At 39.8% G+C, this 26,150-nt stretch overlaps 1 protein-coding gene across 1 annotated transcript; it reads right to left on the bottom strand.

Annotated features, from left to right (window-relative positions):
- Positions 1-263: 263 nt before the first annotated feature.
- On the bottom strand, positions 264-19,135 carry si:dkey-91i10.3 (cytochrome P450). The gene is made up of 9 exons (XM_039818632.1): positions 18,635-19,135; positions 11,937-12,127; positions 10,077-10,276; positions 5,871-6,068; positions 4,983-5,146; positions 4,517-4,683; positions 3,959-4,040; positions 3,541-3,747; positions 264-2,054 (listed from the first exon to the last, which is right to left on the bottom strand). The coding sequence occupies exons 1-9, from the start codon at positions 18,890-18,892 to the stop codon at positions 1,896-1,898; spliced, it is 1,626 nt and encodes a 541-aa protein (XP_039674566.1). The 5' UTR covers positions 18,893-19,135; the 3' UTR covers positions 264-1,895.
- Positions 19,136-26,150: the final 7,015 nt, after the last annotated feature.

Genomic DNA, 26,150 nt, shown 5'->3' with positions numbered 1-26,150 from the left:
ATTCTGATATAACCTCTAAATGCAATTATGAACCTGAAAATTAGCATAATATGAGCACTTAAAGACAATATTTATGTTGAAAAATACTGAAACACCTTTATTTATGCTATTTAGCACATATTTAATCAGATAATGGCTCATTTGCGTATTTAAACTCGTAATACAAGAAAATATTGTCTTACTGGACTTTGGGCTTTTTCACTTTGTGAACCTATAACATGCACAAAAAAGATATATAACACAAAGGAAAGGGAAACAAGCCAAAAAGCATAATATGTGCACTTTAATGTAAGTAATCAACTGTAAAAGTTACATGGTGATATCTGTAAGTTAAAATATTTTCCCTATTCACACTTAGTGTCTCCCCTTAAAATGGGCTGCAATGGGAAATTGTGACATAACCGATTTCTGTATTTTTCAATACTTTCCAGCACTTGGATCTCTTAGGACTTTTATATGTTATAGAGGAGACTTGAATGAGTAATAAACATTTGTCAGATTTTCTGTTGCAATTTGTGCGTGATTCACCCCTTTTTTCTCACAAAATGCTTGTTAACCTCTTTAGAGAGCATGTGCTGGCTTAGAAATTGATGTGTCTTTTCAACCCACTGAGACATATGAAATATTATACTGCACACATAGCAAACTGGGAATTTGAATCATAAATTGAATCACAATTCTAAACACTCTTAAAACTTAAAAATACATTTCTCTATGTACAAGAAACACTTACTAAATCTCTGTCGAACAAAAAACCTGTATTTGCAAGTTAAAATTCCAACTCACTGACCAATGCTTTTATTTTCTATTTTAGTTTCCTCAAAACTAACGATCTGGAGATTTTTTTTTGATATGTACAGTAAAAATAGTAGTTTTTGATGACTGAAAAGGGGGGGAAAAGCACTGCAATTGGTGATGCAAACATTTTTACAAAAATCTGATTATACATTCTAGAATTACCAACTTTTAGGAGCAGCCCGCCAAGTGCTGATGGACCAACTACAGCTCTGAGTGCTTTTTAAAAAAGGATAAGGCTAACTGTATTCAATAATTTTCTTATTTTAAACAAATCCCATGAACAGAATAACACCTACAATGAAATGATCCTACTATTGTCTGTGTATCCCAAATTTGATATATCTTATTCCTCTGTGCCATAGAGCTCCATTGTTGTCTGAAAACTATTAAAAACACATCACTGAAGCACACTGTTGCACTGGGTGACATGTTCCTTCTTTACCATAAACACACTCACTGTGGATTAATGGGGTCATTTTTATCAATCCCACATAAACTGTCCTGCTGCTGTAAATTAGAACAAGTGTACCTTAAGTGTATATCTGCAACATATAACCCATAACCCATTTAAACTATATTTTATGGACAGGTTTTTAAAGGATAACCTTTGGGACTGAAAGTCTGCAAGTTTTGAAAATCAGACACATTGTTGGCTTTGATCTGTTCATGGGATTTGTGACGTCAAGAAAAATATATTGAATAACACAAGACTTGTCCTGTAGGAGTTACATGTATGTATGTTGGTGTTGGGGAAACTAAAGAGAACACACACACAAACATGAGGAGAACATGCAAACTCCAGACAGTAAAGAACCAGTCAGCCGTGCTGATAGCCCTAACAACTGAAAAAACATGTGACACAACATTTCTGGAACTATAACTAAATAAATCATAAAGTATTCATATTTCCATGAAACAACAATCAAAGGCTATACATACAGCATTATACTCTTTACTAGACAACCAATCACATCTTCATTCAGCTTGTATTTTTATGCCACAGTTTCGGTGCATTCCAGCCAGTCCTCATTATGTGAACGCTCTATAAACAAGTGCTTGGTGACAGGCAGGCAACACAGTGTGAATACTAAAACAGCTCACAGAGAAACTCCTGCTGCTGTTCTCAGCTGCTCCTGCTCAACTTGTCTGTCCAGAAACTGCAGGTTGATTGGTTTAGCAGGGCAAAGCAGGGTTCTGGTGACCGGCTTGACAGTGGTTCCAGCAGGATCCGGCCTTATCTCGTAGTTTTTTATCAACTTTAAAATAAAAAAGAGACATTTGTTCAAGTAGAAATACGTGAAATGCTGTTTTTGGCAGGATATGCATTTATGTGAGGCACAAGAGTGCAGGCACAGTCCACGTTGCGTTTAATTATTAATAACTGCAGCTGACTGAATTATAACAGGCGTTGCTGTCAAATGGCGTGTGTTATGTATCCATTCTACTGCCAAGACTAATAAAAGAAGAACAGCCATACCTCTGTGCTCTGGTTAGGTAGCTACTACAGATCAATACAGCTCTCTGAATGTAGCTAAAAAATAACCAGTTTCCTGGGAGTGAAAGCAGAGGTAGAGTAAGTGTTTAACTGGCTCTGTTCAGAAGGTTTTACGACTGAAATATTGGTTTGGGTGCAGCAGTAGTCAAAAGCCACTAATAAAAACAATAAAAACGGATACATACTGATACAATAATCTGCAAACCTACTGGTGCTTCAATCATAAAGAGCTTTCCTTCACCACACTACTAAAGGAGTGCTCTGTCCTTGGAAGTAAAACATTTTACTCAAAGTTTTTTTTAAATTGTGTTTCTGATTAAAATTAAGTAAAATGTGTATAAAGCCAAACGTATTACATTAAAATAATAACAGAATAACTTAATAATAATTACATTCTTGTTTAAATTACTTTTGATTTAGTTTCCTGGCAGAGCAAACTGCTACAGCATACAATGATATTTTAGAGTCTATTTTAGTCAATAGTGAGCTTCTAACTTTGTGGCAACAGGTTAAGGAAGTCCCTCTCCTGTTTCAACATGACAATTCTCCCAAGCACAAAGTCAGGCCCATGAATAAATTTTTTTTGTCCAGTTTGTTGTGAAAGAACTTGGCTTGCACAGAGCCCTGACCTTAAAGCCATCCAACACCTTTAGGATGAACTGAAAGCCAGGCCTTATCACCCAACATCAGTGTTGGACTTTGCTAAAGCTCTTGTGACTGAATGGGAAGAAATCCATGAAGCCAGGTTCCAACATCTTGTAAAAACTCTTCCCAGAAGAGTGGAGGATGTTATGGCAGCAGATTAATGCCCACGGTTTCAAAGATGGTTTGGGGGGGCTTTTCCCTTTATTAGTAGTAGAGACAGTGGACAGGCATGAACGGTGGAGAGAGATGGGGGATGACGGATTTGAATCCCCACCGCTGCAGGACTCAGCCAACATGGGGCGAACGCTCTTACTGGATGAGCTAGAGGTCGCCATGCCCACGGTTTTGAAATGACGTGTTCAGCATCACATGTAGGTGTAATGTTATGGTCTGCATGTACTTCTGGCCATGTAGTGTAGTTTAAAACATTGTGCTTGCAAAAAGGTGTTTGCAAAAGGAATGAACAAGATTCAGAATGCTGATAACTTCACACAGACTTCCATTTCTTAATCTACAGAAAAGCACCAGAAATGAATGATAACAGCTTTGACAGAGAAAGCAGATCTACGGTCATGGTAGTAACAGCAATGAGATGTCCTTACCCTGGATAGGAGGAGATACATCTCCAGCTCAGCCACCCGTCTGCCCAGACACGCCCGGATCCCAAAACCGAATGGCACTGACCCGAACGGGTGGTGCTTGGACTTCTCCTCCGCTCCTCGAAGCCAGCGCTGTGGCAGGAAGGCGTGGGGGTCGGGGAAAATATTCTCATCATAGGACACAGCATAGTGGCACAGGTGGAACAGCGTCTGTGAGAGAGGACATTCCTGTTACAGTGTAATACTGTGGATTTCATTAGGGAAGTAAAATGTACACAAGGACCTTTATACATTCATACCAGTAGCTGTTAGGCTTAAAGCTTTGTGATTATTAGCTTTAGATGAAGTGAGGTTCCAAAGTTTAAAGTCTTAAATGTCAGAACATGTCAGGGCTTGTTGTTGTGTCTGACATGTGGCTCACGTTTTTGGGGAAGAGATGATTTCCAACCACAATCTCGTTTTCAACAGTGACACGGGCGTTTCCTGGTACCACTGGATACAGCCTGGTGACCGCAGAACACAGTGAGGAGTCAACAAAAGTTTTATCTGTTTGTTCGGGAAAAAGTAACTTTTGTTGTTTGTTTGCAACAACAGGAGTGTAACTTATTCGACTAACATTCGACAAAATGGGATCACAATGATAAGAAACCATTGATAAGTGTCTTAGATATAAGGCTGGTATCAATCTTCTCATCTTACTCTCAGCAAGAAAGCAAATTAAGACATTTCCCAAAATGCTAAACTATTCCTTTCAGTGACAGCTGAAACTTTATATTACACTGTCATATATGGCATCAAAATTGTTGTTAATCAAATATTTTGTCTAGTAATAAGATAGATGTCCACAGTTTGGACCCCGGGTGATGTTATCTCCTTTTAGTCAGAACAAACATAGTGGTCACTGCAAGAAAGTGCATGTCCTGCAATTAAGTGTCCGATTAATGTAATATACAAATAAAGATGAAAGAAAGCCTCTAACCGTAGAGTCTCTCTGATGACGGCCTTCAGGTACGGCATCTGAGCAATGTCATCGTTGTTTGGCACCTTGTCCCCAGGGCAAACACTTATCACTTCCTGGTATAATTGTTCCTGGATCTCTGGCTCCTGAGCCATTAGATACAGAGCCCACGAGATAGTGTTGGAGGTCTGCAACAGAGAGGAACGCACACTGTTGTCTTCTGGTTTTTTGTTAAATGTAATGTTTGGTGCCCTCTCTCTGAGCATTGATTTGGTGATCTTTAGGTTGAAAGTTGTCTTGGTTAGAACTGGGCTAACTTTGGAAGTTTTATAGATGCCTAGGTAACATAAAACTATTCTAATGCATACTGTTTAATGTGAAGCACAATTTCATGTGTTACAATGAGGCATTATGCATACATTGCTCTACTTTAAGACAATAAGACAACTAAATGTAGGAAAAGTTAACTACTTTTGCATCTACTCACTGTGTCGACTCCTGCCAGCAGGAGTTCGGTGATGCTGCCCAGGATCTCAGTGACCGTCATCTGATCACTGAGCAGCAGGTGTGTGAGGTACGCCCCCTCCACGTTCTGGTCCACGTTCACCTTCCCCTGGATCTCCTCCATTTTTTGCTTCACCAGCTCTTCAGCTATGAGACAAATTCATCTTTTTTTATTTCACATGGGAGAACCAACACTAGGAGGAGACAGGCTTGACACTTTTGCCCACTAGATGGCAAAAGAGACACACTTTCAACTGATGGAATAAGGGGGAAGAAGGAATAAGGGCAGCAGGACCTGTGAGGTGGACTTGGAACTTTGTGGGCGTTACCAGAGCTTAGCGTCCTTGAAATGATTTGTTAATGCAAATGGCCATGAAGCGTGAGCTGTAGTAACCTTTTTGGGTCCTATTTTAACGATCTAAGGGGTTGTACTTAGTGTCTTCATTAATTCACAGTGTTTTTGGGCGTAACATGCAATAAACCAATTAGAGTGTCATCTCCCATTCCCTTTAAAAGCCAGGCGCGTTTGGACGCTGGAAGCTGTGCACGAGCCTAGGCACATTTTACTAATGTGCTGTTAAAATAACAATGAAATGCTGCATTATTGACTTTAGGCCAGGTTTTTGTTGGGCAAGATAGGGCCCTTAATGATAACAGTCAGTAATGGGGAGTGGCAGAAAAGGGGCTGTCAAGGGACCCATAACACTAATGCCACTTTTCTACCAAACAGTCCAGATCAGTTCAGTTCAGTTTGACCCGCAACATAACAGGAGGGTTAAATAGTAACCCTCTTTCTGTAACAGAATCTTCTAACAGAATTACCTAAAACAAGCTATACTTTGACTCGCTGGTGGAAATGAATGCTGCTCACCGACTCTGAAGAGATTATCCCAGGCTGCCACAAACTGCTTCCAGTAAGGCACGTAGGGCCAGACGGCCTTGGGGAAGAGGACGATTATAGGGGAGAGCCGAAACATTTCCCCCACAGAGAAGATGAACTTCTGGGTTTCCTCGGGTACCACCTTGTTCATGCAGCCCATACGGGTCTCAAACAACACTGAACAGATCCCTGCATATAAAGATACAGTTGTTATACAGAGATTGCTTGGCTTCTGTGGGACAAAACAGGTGATTTTAATATAAGATGCACTGGTTATTTTCCTCCTTTCCGGAGCACATACACTATTCATACTATGACCAAAGGTGTGGACACCTAAATATTCCACCCATATTTGATTGTTGAAGATGTCATTCAAAAACAATGGGCATTAATCTGCTGCTATACAAGCCTCCACTCTTCTGGTTTCAGAATTTTCACCAGATTTTGGAGCCAGGCTGCAGAGATTTGCTCAGCCACAAGATCATTAATAAGGTCCAAAACTGATGCTACATGATAAGGTCTGACTCACAGTCGGTGTTCCAGTTCATGCCAAAGGTGTTGGATGGGGTTGAGGTAGGAGCTCTGTGCAGACCAATCAAGTTCTTTCTCACCAAACCGGGAATTAAAACCACTCATACTGATCATATACACAGTATCTAATCAGCTGTCAAGGCCAAAAGACTCAACAACTGTGTCAAGTCAAGTCAAGTCAACACCCTGAATGACTGCAGTGCACACACACACACACACACACACACACACACACACACACACACACACACACACACACACACACACACACACACACACACACACACACACTGACAGTTGCCCTACATATAGCTGACTAATTATCTGCCCCACCAGTAAAGAAGTCAATGTGTTGTTGCAATCATTACTTACCAACAGTGTTGTATAAAGTACTAGAAAGCAATACTTGAGTAAAAGTACAAGTATCGTACTAGAAAAAGACTTTGGTAGAAGTGAAAGTTACCTTTTAGAATATTACTTAAGTAAAAGTCTTAAAGTATCTGATATATATTGTACTTAAGTATCAAAAGTAATTTTCTGATATTTAATTTACTTAAGTATTTGAAGTAAAAGTAAAAGTTTTTTTTTTTTAAAGCAAGCGGTTAGAACTTTTATTGTGGCTTTCTTATAGTAAAGCATAAAGCATATTCAGGGTTCCCATATCTTCTTAATCTCACTCATCAAATCAAAATCACATTCTTTTCTAGGACTTTTCAGGCACAATTCTCTTAAGTTCAAAGAACAAACAGCAGATTTTTAGCGCTGACATCAATGTACAGAAACATTTCTTGCAACACAGGTGTATGACGTTATCTTCACCACTACCCTGTTCACCGAGTTCACCACTATCGTCGGGGTGGTCCAGGGCTCAACATAAAAAAAAATCCCCACTGGCCCCCGGGGCCAGTAGATCAGAGTTTTGCTGGCCCCTTCTACATTTTTACTGGCCCTGAAAGAAATATCATAGGTGTGATTGGAAAAGGACAAAAAAGCAGGAAAATATACGCCGCACCTATGCTTTAGAAAATGGTTCTAACCCAGCTAGCCACTGCCACTGGATGATGTGCCATTAGCAGCAAAGCTAGACCAGGGGTCATCAACTACATTTTTCGAGGGCCAGAATTTTTTAAGCAGACACTCCAGGGGCCGGACTTTCAAATAAAGAAAATAAAATTATACCTAATACGCACATGTTTGTATTATTTCTACTAAATTAATGCATATTTTTAATTAGTAAGCAAATCCCTAAAACATGGAAATCCATAATGATAACTAGATAGGCTACTTAACTAGAAAATATCTCAGATTAGTCCTGTATGCCTAATTTGAAAGAAGACAATTCTGTTCCTAAATAATACAACCAGCAACATCGTCAAGAATGAAGAACGCGTCATTCACGTGCATATTAAGTAGCCACATGTATTTGTTTTGGTCTTATAATACATCCATAGGTTTACCGCTCCAGCGGAGAGGATGGCTCGTTTAGACAGCAGCTACGTTTACAAGAGTTTGTCCAAAGTTCAAGATTGGTTGAAAATTAAGACAAACAGTTAGACTGCAAACTGACATCTTTCATTTTGGCTCGTTTGTAAAGTCGCTATTTGCAGAGTAGAGCTGTGTTTGCACAGCGCGGTGGACGAGAGTGGACAGCGCAGACTGAAATATGGGTTTCTACGTGTTTCTGCCTGTAGAACAGGACGCGGGTTATTGATAAGTATTGACTCTTTAATCGTGGAGGTTTTGTTGAAGGCTACCTATACAGTAACGAGTGTAGCGTTAGTTCATCTGCGCCATCGGTGGTAAATAATCCTCGGTAACGTTTCCAGTCAGTAGGCTACATGTGCTGCGTGAAGTAACGCACACACACCAGTGACTGTGGCTGCAACCAGCCCGACATACGTTTTACTGGCCCCGGGCCATCGGGCCATTGCTTATGTCGAGCCTGGTCGCCGTCGATAACGGGAGGTCCTCCAGTAGGTGCTCGTGCTTTCGTAGGCGGGTCGTTAGCAGTTGTCGTCCTCCTCCTCCTTTAGCAACAAACAAGCGCTGAAATAGAGCGGCGTGGGTGGAGCGTGCGTAATGCAATCTAGGAGCAGTGATTCGCCAAACGTCCCTTATTGCAGTCGCACACATTTCTTCTAATTTTATTTTTTAGTAACGAGTAACGAAGATGCTTAGTAGAAATATAACGGAGTAAAAGTATACATTTTATCTAGGAAATGTAGTGGAGTAAAAGTGAAAGTTGACATAAATTTAAATAGCGAAGTAAAGTACAGATACGTGAAATTTCTACTTAAGTACAGTAACGAAGTATTTGTACTCCGTTACATTACAACACTGCTTACCAAGAAGCTCAGTGTAAATTCTTTCAGGAAGACTTCTAATAACTTCAATCACCGCTCTCTCTTCCTAAAACTATTCAGCTGTTTAGAGGCATTCACTTTTCAGTAAACCAACTAGAATTTGCCACAAAATTCATGATCCAATCACAGCATGACATCCTGCTTTAAATGTCTTCTCTCCGTTTGCTGTCAGTCTTGGCTTCTCTACCCCTTTAAAAAATTATTTCATAACGATGGAGTCTAATCTCCAAAGACTCATGTACATTTCATATTATGCATATGTACAATAAATCTTTGTATATCTGCAACAAAGTCTCTCCTGATTGAATAAAAGTAGTATCCAAAACTGGCTCCACATTGACAAACTACAACAATAAAATACCCAATGTGTATTGTTCTTAAGAAAAACAGAATAATATAAGATTCTATATTATAACGTGAAAGAAGCCATTCTGCATACAGTAATTAGTTGTGAGGACCCCTCTGCTTTACTTGGTGTGTGCCATAGGGCTATCAGTGTGTTAATACCTGCCGCAAGCTACCTGAAGACTAGGGGGAGTTTAGCTAGTTTGTAGTTAGGCAGTTAGAGGGACGGGGCTGTGTTGAGGTTTTGGCTGTGTGACAGGTTAGGTGTACATGCTGACCAAAACCATCTCACTAATACGGTAAAAGATCTTACTGTTCTTCCTGTCTTAATCTACCGCTTAATGTTCTCCTAGCATCCAAGGTTGCCGAGGTGAGACTGGGTGACAGGTTGGAGTGGGCAGGTTGCTAAAGTTAAATGACGTCTTTGAAGAGCAAATGTTGGCATCATTTTGAAGTCTTATGTTGGCTTAGGTAGTGTTCCTCTGGTCTATACAGACAACAAAAACATGTTTTAACTTTTTGCACAGCCCAAACCACAGGTTGATGTGATGGGTTTTCTTGCCCCTTCGAGCAGATACTCTGTCAAGAGCACCTTGCTCTTATAAATGTGCTGTGTAATCTCCCTAGTCTTCTATCTGTCTGATTGTAACTTGATTATCTTATATTGTACCTGTTGTTTTATAGTTTGCTTCTTACGTCCTGTGTTTTTAGAGTTAACATGATGAAATGCTCGACATAAGTAAAAAAGTACTGCAGAACACAAACGCTTTCCATTCAAGTTGTGTCGAATTATAACAGAGTGCAGTTTCTTTCATTCCTGTAAGATTTATTTAACCAGCAACTATTAAGTGACATGCATTTAGTCTTTTAGTAACCTCTATTACAACCAAAATGTTTTCAAGTATCATAAAAAAAGTGAGTTTCCACAGCTGATTTCCTTTATTTGTTCTCTGCTTACCTTCAAAAGCAAATTTGTAGAGTTCTCCAGTCAGGTCATTGACCATAACTCCCTGGCCGCTGGTTTCCCTCAGGCAGGCCACTCTGTCGAGGAAGTCTGTCACCACCCCGTTGATGGTGTTAGCGTAGGAGGAGACGTGTTTGGGCTTCAACATCCGAGGATTCAGGATGCTGCGGATGCGCTGCCAGTTGGCTCCCATTCTACAAATGAGAATTATTAAAAGGCAATGGGCTTCCAGACAAAATGAGATACAGTTGTTTAATACCAAGTCAAGCTTTAAGATCAGCTTTGCGCTAGAGAAAGACAGGCCTGCATCAGATCATTTCACTGGAATCTTCTTCATCTTTGAAATGCTGCCAGTTTCAAAGTGGAAATTATTACATTTGACTTATAGGACTCTTGTTTACATGCCTATTTGAGTTTTTAGCTGCGACCAGCAGAGCACATTTGGTTCCTCTCGCTTTACTCTAAACTCTTCTTTGGTTTGTGAATGAAATTAATGAAACATTTTAAAAACACCTGTATTATGCAGGTTGTTTTCAGTGTCAGGGTGCAGAGTTGTTAACATGTCTGCAGCTCTCTGATGTAAAAACAACATTCAACACCAATGACGAGTGCTGCTGCAACAGGTTTGACAGGAAAAATCCAATAACAACGAGGAAAAGCTGATATTCCTCCCACTCTGTGCACTGTTAATGAACCCTGACACCATTACGTACACAGCAAGTACAAAGGACACAGCAACTTAATACATACAGTAGTTTCCCAAGAATTATATTGAATTAGAACTTAAAGGGATACGCCACCGTTGTCTCCCCTAGCTGTAGATAGGTGGGCCAACGCATTTTTTGTGCATGCATTGTTTTAGGCCGGTGCAACACCGGCAGCGCCGCCGCTAGTTAGCTTAGCGTAGTGAATGGAATCCTATGTTGCCGGTTAGCATGTTGTGAGTAAAAGTGAGCCAACAAAAGACAAAAAAACAACGTTATTACTTGCACTAAGACAAAAAATGCGTTGGCCCACCTATCTACAGCCAGGGTAGACCATGATAAGCCCTATTTCAACAAACGGTGGCGTATTCCTTTAAATAACTGACTTCCTCTTCTGAATCAAATTATTCATTAGATTGTACAGTATGTTTTGGTGTTAACCCTATAAGGTCCTCTTTTGCAAAATCACAACATCACCTTATAGCCTAAAAAGGTTCTTTTAAAGACTGCATTTACATAGTCAATGACTCCTACTGTCCTTTTAGTATGATAATTAAAGAGCATAATGGGCTAGTCAGACAGCATACATTTAGTGGAATAGTTGGGCTTTTTAAAGGATGGTTCACCTTTCTTGCAGTTTGAGTCTGAGCCAAATTAACAAAATTACAAAGTTAAAGTCTAACAATTTCCCCGTTTCCTCAGACATTGTTTCTTGCTGAGCTGTCACAAAGCAAAAATAAAACAGAGGGGAATTTCATACGAAAATTTGGAGGATACTCATGTGTATAACTAACTTCTGAATCCTCGTATTAGCTTAATTTGAATGTTTATTTTGTTGCACAAAACGAGGACTTTGGATTTTTGTTGGAGGGGATCTGTTCACAGCCAGTATGGACAGCAGGAACAGTTACAGTGACTAATAACTCTTTGGATGTACAGATTGGCATATTGATTATTGTTTTAAGTACGGCTGCAACTAACCATATTTTTCATTGATTAATTTGCAGGTGGTAGTCTTTCTGTCGATCAACTTATGAAATAATTAACTTATCGTTGCAGCTCCAGTTTCAGGACAGATTTGAGCAAATGTGAACCCTTTGGAACAAAGAAGTGGATGTAAAGCTAGAGGATCTATGGGGGTGTCACTTACTCTGTCAGGGGTCCGTGGGCCTGGTTCCTGAGCTCTCTGTAGCTCCTCCAGTGGGGCATGTCTGACCGGACCGGGAGTCTCCCCTCCTGCCTCAGCACCTGCTCTATCAGCTCGGCGCTGGCCACATTCACCACCACCAGTGGGCCGTACTTTGACTTCCACAGAGGACCGTAGATCTTGCTGTGCTCAATCTGTGAGCAAAGAGTGTGAGTTATTTATTGAGTTATTAGATGTTCAATGTACTAAAGTACTTAACATGTACTTAGCACAATCAGTTGCCTACTGGAATTAGAAATTCAGCCTTTAAATCTTCATCACTAGAGCTTTGCACTATGTTTGCATAAATGGTCAAAATAATTGCACAAACTGCTGAGGTACAATGTTTTGTAATTAAGATTTTGCTTTTGTATGTGTATTCACAATGTTTTGAAGATACTGTAGCTGGCACCGATTGAAGGCCTGTGAAAGGTACACACATTTAGTTTGCTTATTCCAACATGACATTTTTGTTTTTTGGGCTGCATGTGCCAAAATAATGAAACTGAACTGACTAAAAGTTGTAGCCTGGTTGACACCACACCCTTCTCAGTTGTAACTGAGAGTGGGTCTGGGAAAGGTTCATTGACAGTTCATTTCCAAACGGACGCCGCTCAAATGCCTCTGGGCGCACTGGATAGTCCAACCAATCAGACCAACGATCCGGGTGACGCTGCGCTTCGGTAGCCGTCATGTTGAATGTAAACAAAAAGCTACTCCCCGTCGCTGTGCTGTTGTCGTTGCGTAAAGTCCGCCTCAACGCTTGTGATTGGTCTAAAGCCCGCCTCAGCGGTTGTGATTGGTACCTCTATTTTGGGGACATTGGAAATGGGTTTGAATGGGCTCTTCTTCAGACTGACTTGCAGAGAAAATCTCAAATTTGCCGGAAGTTCATCAGCGTTTACCCAGGCTATAAAAGTTGTTGACTGTTTCTAGTTTGTGCAATACTTAAATGCAATGTCTTACATATCTCTTTTGTGTCTTCTCTCCATGGTGTTAGGGCAAAAAGAGTGAAGATATAATAACAATGTAAAATTGAATTTTTTAAACCGTTCGCGAATATTGTTTCCCAGCTCATTTATTAATGTCCGTCTTTGATTGTGAGGATATCCAAACACCAATTTAAAGGTTCCAGGAGGGACCGAGTGATATAATGGGGGGTGTTACGTGTACGTTAACCTGGAGGTTAGATGCTTGTTTTTTTTCTATATATTTTGCAAAATAGGTTAGATAATTTTGCTGTTGTAGTTGTTGTTAGTTTAAAGGTAAGGTTAGGGATAGACTACCCTGTACTGTGGTAGAGACTATAGTCATTGCCAGAAGCAGGATATAGAAGGACTCTGGTTTCCTGTGCCCTGACCTTTATTTCATTATCCTGTTTTTATTTGTATTTGTTTTATATATTCTCTTTTTTTTTGTTGCATTTATTAGAAAAAAAAAAGAAGGGAAAAAGACAAATTCGGTCACATGCTGCCTCCAATCCTCCGGAGTGCTCCTCCTCCATTTCCTCCATCACGTTTTTGTTTTTTATGGATAGAAAAGGGCACAAGCCCTACGCTATCCTCTTGGCTCAAGATCTACAACTACGACTGCCCTGACCACATGCTGCACTGTGATCTGTTGTGATCACAAACGTTTGTGACAGTGACAAATGTCATTACTGTATGAAATAACCATGTATGACTTGAAGTGCTCATATTATGCTTTTTGGCTTTTTCCCTTTTCCTTTATCGTGTTATATACCTGTTTTGTGCATGTTATAGGTTTACAAAGTGAAAAAGCCCAAAGTCCACTCCAAAGGGACTTACCATCTCCATCAGAAAACACTGTTAACAAACTGGTCATATAATTAGAATATCATGAAAATGTTGATTTATTTTAGTAATTTCATTCAAAAAGTGAAACTTGTATAATGTATACATTCATTCCACACAGACTGATATATTTCAATTGTTTATTTCTTTTAATTTTGATGATTATAACTGACTAATGAAAACCCCAAATTCAGTATCTCAGAAAATTAGAATACGGTGTTCAATATTGAAGACACCTGGTGCCACACTCTAATCAGCTAATTAACTCAAAACACCTGCAAAGGCCTTTAAATGGCCTCTCAGTCTCGTTCTGTAGGCTACACAATCATGGGGAAGACTGCTGACTTGACAGCTGTCCAAAAGACAACCATTGACACTTTGCACAAGGAGGGCAAGACACAAAAGGTCATTGCTAAAGAGGCTGGCTGTTCCCAGAGCTCTGTGTCCAAGCACATTAATAGAGAGGCGAAGGGAAGGAAAAGATGTGGTAGAAAAATGTGTACAAGCAATAGGGATAACCGCACCCTGGAGAAGATTGTTAAACAAAACCCATTCAAAAATGTGGGGGAGATTCACAAAGAGTGGACTGCAGCTGGAGTCAGTGCTTTAAGAACCACCACGGACAGACGTATGCAAGACATTGCAAGGTTTCAGCTGTCGCATTCCTTGTGTCAAGCCACTCTTGAACAAGACCCAGCGTCGGAAGCGTCTCGCCTGGGCTAAAGACAAAAAGGACTGGACTGCTGCTGCGTGGTCCAAAGTTATGTTCTCTGATGAAAGTAAATTTTGCATTTCCTTTGGAAATAAAGGTCCCAGAGTCTGGAGGAAGAGAGGAGAGGCACAGAATCCACATTGCTTGAAGTCCAGCGTAAAGTTTCCACAGTCAGTGATGGTTTGGGGTGCCGTGTCATCTGCTGGTGTTGGTCCACTGTGTTTTCTGAGGTCCAAGGTCAACGCAGCCATCTGCCAGGAAGTTTTAGAGCACTTCATGCTTCCTGCTGCTGACCAACTTTATGGAGATGCAGGTTTCATTTTCCAACAGGACTTGGCACCTGCACACAGTGCCAAAGCTACCAGTACCTGGTTTAAGGACCATGGTATCCCTGTTCTTAATTGGCCAGCAAACTCGCCTGACCTTAACCCTATAGAAAATCTATGGGGTATTGTGAAGAGGATGATGCGATACGCCAGACCCAACAATGCAGAAGAGCTGAAGGCCACTATCAGAGCAACCTGGGCTCTCATAACAACTGAGCAGTGCCACAGACTGATCGACTCCATGCCACGCCGCATTGCTGCAGTAATTCAGGCAAAAGGAGCCCCAACTAAGTATTGAGTGCTGTACATGCTCATACTTTTCATGTTCATACTTTTCAGTTGGCCAACATTTCTAAAAATCCTTTTTTTGTATTTGTCTTAAGTAATATTCTAATTTTCGGAGATACTGAATTTGGGATTTTCATTAGTTGTCAGTTATAATCCTCACAATTAAAAGAAATAAACATTTGAAATATATATCAGTCTGTGTGTAATGAATGAATATAATGTACAAATTTCACTTTTTGAATGGAATTACTGACATCAACTTTTTGATGATATTCTAATTATATAACCAGCATCTGTATTGTAGTCCAGCCTTTTCTTCCGTGACGAACGTGCGTCACTTTGTAACACACGTTATAATGCTCTCCTAGCTGCTAGCGTGGCACGCCCTCATACTCAGCTTCTGACTGGGAAGTTGTCCTTACCTATATACTGCGCATGTGCGACTCCCAACAAAGATGGTACAGAACTGGGATGTCTCACTCTGTAGCTAAAACAGAGAGCTCAACACACAGGGTGAAAAGAGGAGCTGCAGCAATGTGCAGTACAACAAAAATATGGTGTTTTTTGAAAATTAAACCATATAAACCTATTCTGGTCCAACCTCTAAATACAATTATGAACCTGAAAATGTGCATTTTATGAGCACTTGAAGTCGATTACTATCAACTTAAGCCTCCTGCAGTGAAAATCCAGCTGCTTAACCGTCCCCATAGGCTACTATCCATGCAGATAGTTTGGGTTTTATTTTTTCGCCAGATACCTCCACCAAAAAGATTTTCTTTTCTGACACTGTCCCACTTATACAATGCTGACTTGTTTTCATACTTCCTGCTGAATAAACAGTCCCTATGATAAAAGTGAGGCCTGTGACTTATCAGGGGTAATAGGAACTCTACAGAAGCTACAGCTACAGAAGGGTAGTTACTGTTTTTTGCAACCCGTTCTCATTCCGAACTCGTAAAATAAGTACGTTTGGTCAGTGTCCTTCAGCGTCTGATGCGACGAAAAAGGCACCCTTCGGCGTATTTGTGTAACGTACTGGGGAGAGCCGCAGTTGGATGAGATTTAGCGAGTGGTATGTAATGGGAAATTGCTGCATAAGGACGGTTGTTGGGGTGGCGGATGGGTAAAACACCGGACTTTCACTCAGGAGACTCGGGTTCGCGCCACGCGTGTAGCGTTTTGTTTCCCCGTCTCCGGCGTGTGTTTCCCGGCTTTTGAGGCGCTCCTTTCCCGTTTTTTCTTTTTTTCTACCTTTTTCCCGGCTTTGAGCTTCCTTTTTTTTTTTTTCTCACCTGTTTTCGGCTTTGGCCTTTCCCCGTTGTTTTTCTTTTGTTTCCCCCGTCTACGGCGTGTGTTTCCCGGCTTTTGAGGCATCCTTTCCCCGTTGTTTTTCTCCTAAACCCAACCTCCGCGATTCCGTTATTGTCGCGCTTCACCCGCGGCGTTTTTCCCGGCTTTTGAGGCGTCCTTTCCCCGTTGTTTTTCTCCTAAACCTCCGCGATTCCGTTCACCCGTCCCGACCAAGCGCATCAAAAGGGACGAAAAAGGGACGGCAATAGTGGCGACCAAGCACGTTTACATGAGACGCTAAAGGAGACTTTTAACGTCAAATAAGAACGAGAAAGGCTCCTGACCGAACGTCCTTATTTTACGAGTTGGGTGTGAGAATGTGTTGTTTTTTGAAAGGGTAACGAATGATTAGTTACTGTTTTTCACTACCCTTCTGAAAAACAGCAACTAATCATTCGTTATCCTTTCAAAAAACAGTAACTACCCTTCTGAAAAACAGTAACTAATCATTCGTTACCCTTCTAAAAACAGTAACTACCCTTCTGAAAAACAGTAACTACCTTCTAAAAACAGTAACTACCCTTCTGAAAAACAGTAACTACCCTTCTAAAAACAGTAACTACCCTTCTGAAAAAACAGTAACTACCAGGTAACACTTTACAATAAGGTACACAAAAAAATAGGTAGTTAATGATTAGTTACTTTTTTTGAAAGGGTAGTTACCCTTTTTCAGAAGGGTAACGAATGGTTAGTACCCTTTTTCAGAAGGGTAGTTACCCTTTTTCAAAAGGGTAGTTACCTTTTTTCAGAAGGGTAGTTACACTTTTTCAAAAGGGTAGTTACCCTTTTCAAAAAGGGTAACTACCCTTCTGAAAAAGGGTAAGTAACTAATCATTAACTACCTATTTTTTTGTGTACCTTATTGTAAAGTGTTACCAACTACCCTTCTGAAAAAACAGTAACTAATCATTCGTTACCCTTTCAAAAAACAGTAACTACCCTTCTGAAAAACAGTAACTAATCATTTGTTACCCTTTCAAAAAACAGTTACAACCCTTCTAAAAACAGTAACTACCCATCTAAAAACAGTAACTACCCTTCTGAAAAACAGTAACTACCCTTCTCAAAAACAGTAACTACCCTTCTAAAAACAGTAACTACCCTTCTGAAAAACAGTAACTACCCTTCTAAAAACAGTAACTACCCTTCTGAAAAACAGTAACTACCCTTCTAAAAACAGTAACCTTCTAAAAACAGTAACTACCCTTCTAAAAACAGTAACTACCCTTCTAAAAACAGTAACTACCCTTCTAAAAAACAGTAACTACCCTTCTAAAAACAGTAACTACCCTTCTAAAAACAGTAACTACCCTTCTAAAAACAGTAACCTTCTAAAAACAGTAACTACCCTTCTGAAAAAACAGTAACTATCATTCGTTACCCTTTCAAAAAACAGTAACTACCCTTCTGAAAAACAGTAACTAATCATTCGTTAACTAGCCTACCTATTTTTTTAGGGAATGTAAAAAAGAACTTTAGGGGAACGTTGGATAAAGGTTAAGAAAAACCAAACCCCAAACCATAACCTAACCAAAACCATAACCTTAAGGGAACGTTCCCGCAACCATGAAAAAAATTATGAACCTGAAAATGTGCATTATATGAGCACTTGAAGTCGATTACTATCAACTTAAGCCTCCTGCAGTGAAAATCCAGCTGCTTAACCGTCCCCATAGGCTACTATCCATGCAGATAGTTTGGGTTTTATTTTCGCCAGATGCCTCCACCAAAAAGATTTTCTTTTCTGACACTGTCCCACTTACACCATGCTGACTTGTTTTCATACTTCCTGCTGAATAAACAGTCCCTATGAGAAAAGTGAGGCCTGTGAGACTTTTCAGGGGTAATAGGAACTCTGTTCTTACACAGACATTCTAATGCTGCCTGCAGCACAGATACAATTCAGTTCATCTCATATGACACTGGGTTCAGAGAATACATTTCAGATGCAAAACCAATGCACACACAGTGAGAAAATATAGGCTATTTTTGCAATTTGGCTAAACTGATCCTTTACAGAGACTACAGTAATTTAAATGGTCTTGCAATTCAAGTGCAGAAATTAAGGTGGAAAAAAAACAAAGGTCAATGAAACCCCAAAAAACGGTATCAACAAAACATTCTACACCAAACCAAACAGAAACACTCATTCCCGTTTAGCCTACTTACTTGTAATTGTTGCGTCGTTTGGAAATATCCCTTTACAAAAAGCCAGTTTAAGGTAGTCATGAAACTTGGTCCGCCTAATTCGTCCATAGTTTTTATTTTGACGTTGTCTCCCATCACGGTGGCGGGGGTGGAGGACACATCGCGGCGGTGGATGTTCCCATAATTCCCTGGATTCAGTCCCGCTGTCACTCTGTGAATCCCTTCATGCTGCTGAGGGCTCACTCGCAGTCCGATGTTCAGCAGAGATTTCCTGAGCATTTTAACCGTATAAACCGTCTGTTTTTCTGCAGTGTCTGAGATCCAAACAACAGCAGCGACGACAGCTATGGAATTCGAATTGTGCCAATATATTCAAACAAAAATTACTCACTGAAGCAAAAAAAACGTCTTTTCAAAAGTAAAACTGATAACTTGCAAACAAATTATTTGTGTAATCGTAAATCGGATTTTCACTTGTTTGATAAAATTTTCTTTTGTTTACATTTTTCTCTGCTTCTTTCTCACTGATCAGACTTTTGCTCTCTCCAGAATAAATCCAGTAGTGCCACTGTAAAGGGGGTGTGGCTGCACTGAACAATATCTGGTTGTCATTAAAAAAACTCTTTAGCCAATGGGGGCGCACCTCTGAAAAGACCCGACCACGCAAACAACAACAGCAAGAGCTTGATCAGTAATGTTGCGTTCATGCCACCTCGGAATAACAGGCACCGCCCCCCTGGTTACGTTGTTTTTCCGACTAGCAGCGTTCACATGGTCGGGATGTGTGTTCTTCTTCTTCTGTTATATTGGCGTTTGGCATAACAACTTTTGGCATGACTGCCACCAACGGTTGGCCGTAGCCGAGAGCATCAGGTGTGTGAAAACATGGAGGCCACAATAACAGAAGATTCTCTGCTGTTTTCTTATGCGAGCATCCAAACAGCACATCGCCAGGTGTTTGTTTGTGTTATCTGCAAGGACAACCAACGGGAAAAGACACGGATAATGTGTTTTTATACATGGGCCTATTTATGAATAATTTTAAACATATTATGTCTGTGTATGTTTCTTGGCAGAGGCATTTGTCCAAAATAAACAGTTTATTATCATTGAAATATGTTCAGTGAACCAAAGTCGCCTCCATCAAACGTCAGCAGTGTTGGGGAGTAACGGAATACATGTAACGGCGTTACGTATTCAGAATACAAATTATGAGTAACTGTATTCCGTTACAGTTACAATTTAAATCGTTGGTATTTAGAATACAGTTACATTGTTGAAATCAATGGATTACATGACGATACTTCTCTGTTTCACGAGTTTATTCACTCTGACTAAATTAAGGCAACTCTATGCATTTTCCAGAAGCCCCAATATGAAATCGAAAAAAATAGCTATTTGCGTGATCAGTCACAATGGAGTCGGAACCGGCACGACAGCGCCAGGGCAGGAATAAGTTTCTATCTTGGAAATTCAAACAGCATTTCACATTAAAGAACGAACAGGGAGAATGAAATATAACTGTGCAGTGCAACCTGTGCTTGCCAGCAACCAACCTCCTTTCAGCGTCCAAATTACTCCACCTCCAACCTGAAGAAGCATCTTAAAGTAAGCTATTTTTTAATTAGCCAAGTGTAGTCGCGTCTGCTGTAGTTTTACTGGTCACCTTGCTATTTAACATACTACTTTACATTCTCCTATGTGCTGATTTACTAGCTCCAGAGCCGTTTAAAGACTGACTAGCCCCGTTTGACATGCTAGCTAACGTTAGCTAAAATTAGCTCGTGGTAGCAAGACTGTGGTTAGATTTTTGTAGTATGCAGTTCGGGACTACCAATACAATAATCTATCTGCTTGTTCAGGTACACATTCAGCTAGTTGGAATAAAAAGAACACACCATTATAGGCCTGTTTAGTAAGCTGGATGTGATAGCTGCATTCCTACACTTATAAAACGCAATTCAATGTGGAAGTAATCCTGAAGTAATCCAAGTATTCAGAATACGTTACTCAGATTGAGTAACGTAACGGAATACATTACAAATTACATTTGTGGGCATGTATTCTGTATTCTGTAACGAAATACGTTTTGAAAGTATCCTTCCCAACACTGAACGTCAGTTGTCAACAAGGCGTCGCCAACTGGGGAACTCGGGTATCAAAATCCAGCCCGAGTTTCCCACCTCTGATTCCCACAGGACGTTACGTGAATGGTGACGTTTTCACTCGGAAAAACGTTTTTCAGATGTCCATGAACGCACGGTCAGAAAGAAGCAGAGGGAACTGTAAACAAAGGACACAGGCCCGGATTGGCTAATCGGGAGCACCGGGAAAATTCCCGGTGGGCCGTTCTGTTTTTTTGGCCGCGAAGGCCGTTGTTGTCATGGCACTGGGTTGAAATATGGATGCTGTCCCTAGGCTGCCTGCACTCACAGCAGCCCCACTTTTTTATTTATTATTTTACCGCAGTCCCACTCTTTTTATTTATTATTTTACCGCAGTCCCACTCTTTTTATTTATTATTTTACCGCCGTCCCACTCTTTTTATTTATTATTTTACCGCCGTCCCACTCTTTTTTATTTAATATTTTCTCGCAGAGTGCAGCCTGCAGGTTAATGATGACGTGATTATCTTTTGACTCCCTGGCCCCGCCCCCGACATGGCACCTTGCAAGTTGCTCAAAATAAAAAAAAGTGAGATAAAAATGGATAACAGGAAGCGCAAAGCAAAACTGAAAAGGCCAGAATAAAAAAGAAGAAAGCTTTGGAAACTGACGTGGCCAAATGTTCTAAGCTGAGCACATTTTTCCTCAAAAAAACAAATGAAGACGACGAGGCCGGTAAGTAAGCTAACGTTAAGGTAGTTAGGAGCAGTGCAAGATGCTAGCGACCGTGCAAAACAATGTTGTCTGCAAACCACCGTTCATGTATCAAACTTTTTCTTGTAGCTCTTCAGCAGCAGCCACCTCTAGTCCGGTTTGCTGCTAACAGTGGCCCAGTAACGTTACCAAGCTCCAGTCATGAGCCCAACACACCAGAATAGGCAGGTAGGATTGTCATTCAGAAGAACTAATAGTAATGAAGAGCCCGGCTCAATGAAAAATGCCCTGAGATAATTAATGCTACCTGATGATTCAGCAATACATTAATGAAACTGACTTGACTTGATTTGAAAGCTTTGTAAAAAGGGGATGTTTGTGGTGAGAAATAAATGTAAAAAATTTAATTTAGTGTCAGAGACAGAGCCAGGACCCAGTTGTGAAGAGACTAATGCTCTCACTGTGAAAGACACACGTAAGCTGCTGTTGTACCATAGTGTGTGAATAAGCAAACATTATCACTGAAAAAAATGCTTTTCTTACTTAGTATCTTACTTGTTTCCAGTTCAAATATCTAAATATTCTTAATTCAAGATACATTTACTAGACAAGTGAAATGGCATAGGAAATTATGTCTTGTTTTCTGAAAAAAAATAACTAAAAATTAAGTGATTTTGTTTGTTTGTTGCCTAAAACAAGCTAAATCTAAAATAATTATTTTTCTTACCCCATTGGCAGATAACGTAGCTTGTTTTAAGCAAAAAATCACTTAATTTTGAGGTGTTTTTTCACACTTGTTTAGTAAATGCATCTTGATGTAAGATTGTTTTTGCACTGAATTGGAAATTATATTTTTCAAAAATACAACGAACAGTAGAGAACAGTGCGCCTATTGCAGACTTATATTCTGAGGTTTTAATTACATTATTTTAATATAGTCAGTTGTGAACTAAAGTGGGCCGGTTTAAGGCATAAAACTCCAGGGCTGAAAATGAGTCCCAATCCGGCCCTGAAAGGACATATCAAATAAGTAAAAGTCCAATAGTTTACAATTAGGCTACATAAATATTTGTTTGCAAGTTTTACTTTTGAGATGAGAATTGTTTTGCTTTAGTGAGTAATTCTATTTGAGATTAGAATTTTTTTTGCTTCAATGAGTGATTCTTTTTCATACCTAAGAAGTTTTTTTTTAACATATTGGAACAAATTTAATTCCAAACAACAGTCTGTCTGTCTGATAATGGCTCCTTGTTTGCACTTGCACAGCGCAGCAGGCTACTTAATATAAATTCCAACCACTTAGCCAACTGTGGACTTTGATATAATAAACTTTGTGTGACTAACACACGTGTTCAAAGAGATCTGTTGATATTTTAGTTTACTTAGTTGAGAGAATAACTACAGTACAACACGTTTTTACATGTATTTTTTTTATGTTCAAAATGACAAATAAAGCAATTCCTAAAATATGACACTTTAATGAGGGGGGTTAAGTTAATGAATAACTTGGAGCTTCTAGAGCAACACATATAACAAGATAAAAAAAGACTACAGGATTCAACATTTTTCTTCCGTTCTGCTTTTCTGCGCAGAGTTTCTTGTCTTGTAGTTTTACCTTATATTGTTTGGATATGTGTGTAAACGTTATAGATCAACTTTTGGGACACTTTGCCTTCATGGGTTTTGTCTAAAGGTTTTGTTCAGAATTTGAACATTTCACTGATCCTGATCCGGTGAACTGATCCTTTATATACGTAATTGCAACTTTTATTGCAATTGAAGTCAATGCAGAAATCAAGGTGAAAGAAAACTAAAACTAGTTTGACAGAACTACTACGGACATAGCTGTGTTGCCTATTTCCAAAGTCAAGAATGTACTTTCATGCCTGTTAAGAAATCCCATTTGGGAAGAAAAAAAACAGCATGTCTTTACAGAAAAAGTCACTGGAAAATCCAAAGACCTAACTGTGAACAATTTTAACATAGGGACTATTTCTCTAGTAGAAAGCAGTTCCAATGCAAAACTGTCCACAGTGAAGTCACAGACATTTCTGAAAAGACAATTACAGGAAGTTGCAGTAGAGTTTTTTTTTTTATTATTCTTTAAGCACCACAAATGAAAGATCATTCACCTCCATTGTATTGGGTTTGAGGCAGAAAGTGATAGTTTTATCTTCACGTAAAGCAAACTATCTGCAGGGCTAAGTAAAATATGTCTTCTTGTAATGACCCTCTAAAATGAAAATGTTACCTCAGCAGCTTCTTTTTCATTTCCCCTTTGATGTGTGACCTGGAAGACAGCACCTCACTAAAATAGATGTGCTTTTTCCTGTGGTTCTACTTATCTTAAATATATTGCCCAGGTTGTGACCTGAATAGTTAAAACGTTTATGAAAAAATTATGAAAGGTTAAACATAATTTATATCATATAATCAATATGTTTTATGTTATGAGCAGTCAACTTGTGGGAACAATTAAAATATCTTTTGTGAACCTTGTTACTCTCTATAGAAAGGTTGTATAAAAGGCTTCTGCAACCAACCAAGACTAAACATGCTCCAGGGTATAAGTTTCAGTTTCAGTTGCTGGTAGATAAAGAGATTAACAGGCTCACTGCCAAAGAGAACCACACAGGTTTTCACATGTAGTGTTTCTAGGGTAGACACTACAATCGCTTGTTTGCTAAGAGTCGGGTCGGTGATTGTGAATGTGTGATGGCGTAAAGGTGTTCACGAGATAGATACCAACCTTTAGTGAACTTGTGAATTTCGCCAGCCATCTTCTCTCCTTTATGGAGACAGACGCTGTGTGCACAGTGGGATCGATGGTGTTTTGAGCCTCCAACGTCGCCTTACAGGCAGGTTACCCTCACCATTGCCTACCCTAAACATAACCATCGCCGCGCCGCCTGGAAGGCGACGCGGGGGGGGGGGCTAAAATCACCAAACACCGCACGGTGGGAGGGGCTGTGTGTGTGTGTGTGTGTGTGTGTGTGTGTGTGTGTGTGTGTGTGTGTGTGTGTGAGAGCGAGACACAAGTGACAGAGAGACGGAGGAGAGCAGGGAAAGGAAATACAGAATAACGCTTTAAATAGCGTTTACATTTTTTTTATATTAATAACTAATTAATAACTAAACGCAATGTGCGGCGGCCGGTGTTGATGCGCACCGTCTATGTGTGGGAAACACTGATGATTGTGCCTGCTTTAGAAAGTTATCTAGTCGCAAGTTTGCGGTAAAATGCAGTTGGGCTGTCGAGGTCAAAGCACTTGTTACAGTATATAGCAGCTGTGAATCAAATAAACGTATTATAAATAATGTTATGTCATTTTTTACACTTGCACTGAATGTTTGCTGCTTCAATCCAGAGGAGTATTGAAAAGTATTTTCCGCGACTGAAAAAGGCACGCCTTGAGGATGAGGACCAGCCTGAACCGGAGCGGAGGTATCAGTCTGAAACAGAGCTCAACAGTCCGACCAGTGGAATTAGTTATGTTATTAATTTGTTTACAATATTTTCAGGCTTCAACCAGTGAAAGACGGGCTCAGGGAGAGAAAGAAATAGATTCTTTAGGCATTAAAGTAGGAGAGGAGGACAGCATCCAACAGCGTGATCCTCAGTTTTTGATACTTGATTTGTGGCCCGCCCGCCACAAATTGTTTTGTAATCTGTGGGAAACACTGGAGCCACAGGTCAAGAGCTGAAGATGCTTTTGCTCATCACCACTGATGTGAGCACATCCATTTTAGATAACTACTGGGTAGTTTAGTAGTAGGGCTGGGCGATATGGAGAAAATCAGATATCGCGATATTCTAATACCTCGATGTCGACATTGTGGCGATATTTTGGTTTGACAATTGGTGCTTTAACTAAATATCTTCACAATGAGAAGAGGGTAAAAGGTAAAAATAATAGAAGAGCTAGAACAGTCTGGTAACACAGAAAATGACATCACTTTACTGTAATGCAGCCTTTAAAACCAGGAAAACACTTAAGCCATTTACAATATGATGATTTCCAAAATCTAAGATATCAATATAATATTGATATATTGACCAGCCCTATTTAGTAGTATGAATTTATCATAAGCATTTATATAAAAAAGTAAATGTAGTGGTGTTGTACAAATGTCAAATGTGTACGTTTAAGTACAGTACTTGTGTAAATGTAGGCTACTTAATTATATTCCACCACTGACATTTATAAAGCATCTCATATATATTTACTAGGTCTGTTCAGTTCCTACCCTTCTCTCTGGTTTGTATTTGTGCCTGGGATCACTAAAGGGTTATTTCATATCAATGTACATTTACAAACACAGCATTCAATCCTCATGCTGCCACAAGAAGGTGACACAAGCACTTTCCTTTAAGATAGGGAAAATCTGGTTGTAAAACCCTCCCACCACTGTACATCAAGTAAATCAAAATCCAGGTGCTGTTGCTTCTCTTAAACAGGACAAAGATTATATTATTATGATTCAAAGTGTTTCCAGATATGTACTGTATGTCCAATCTCCCCCTTGAGGAAAAAAATAAGATAAAAAAGGAAGGAAGAGGACATCCAGGATATCCTGTTGTAACCTGTTGAGACCTCAGGGTCACCATGACAACAGACTCATGCGCCTCTATATTGTTGGGGCACAGTGCAATTTTTAAACAAAAAGTACTGTGTGATCAGAATAATGTGAAAGAAAGAAAAAAGTAAGAACAAAAA

The sequence above is a fragment of the Perca fluviatilis genome, chromosome 12, assembly GCF_010015445.1.
Source record: "Perca fluviatilis chromosome 12, GENO_Pfluv_1.0, whole genome shotgun sequence".
Lineage (NCBI taxonomy): Eukaryota > Metazoa > Chordata > Actinopteri > Perciformes > Percidae > Perca > Perca fluviatilis.
The sequence above is the reverse complement of the archived record's forward strand: the minus strand, read 5'-3'. Positions and strand labels throughout refer to the sequence as shown.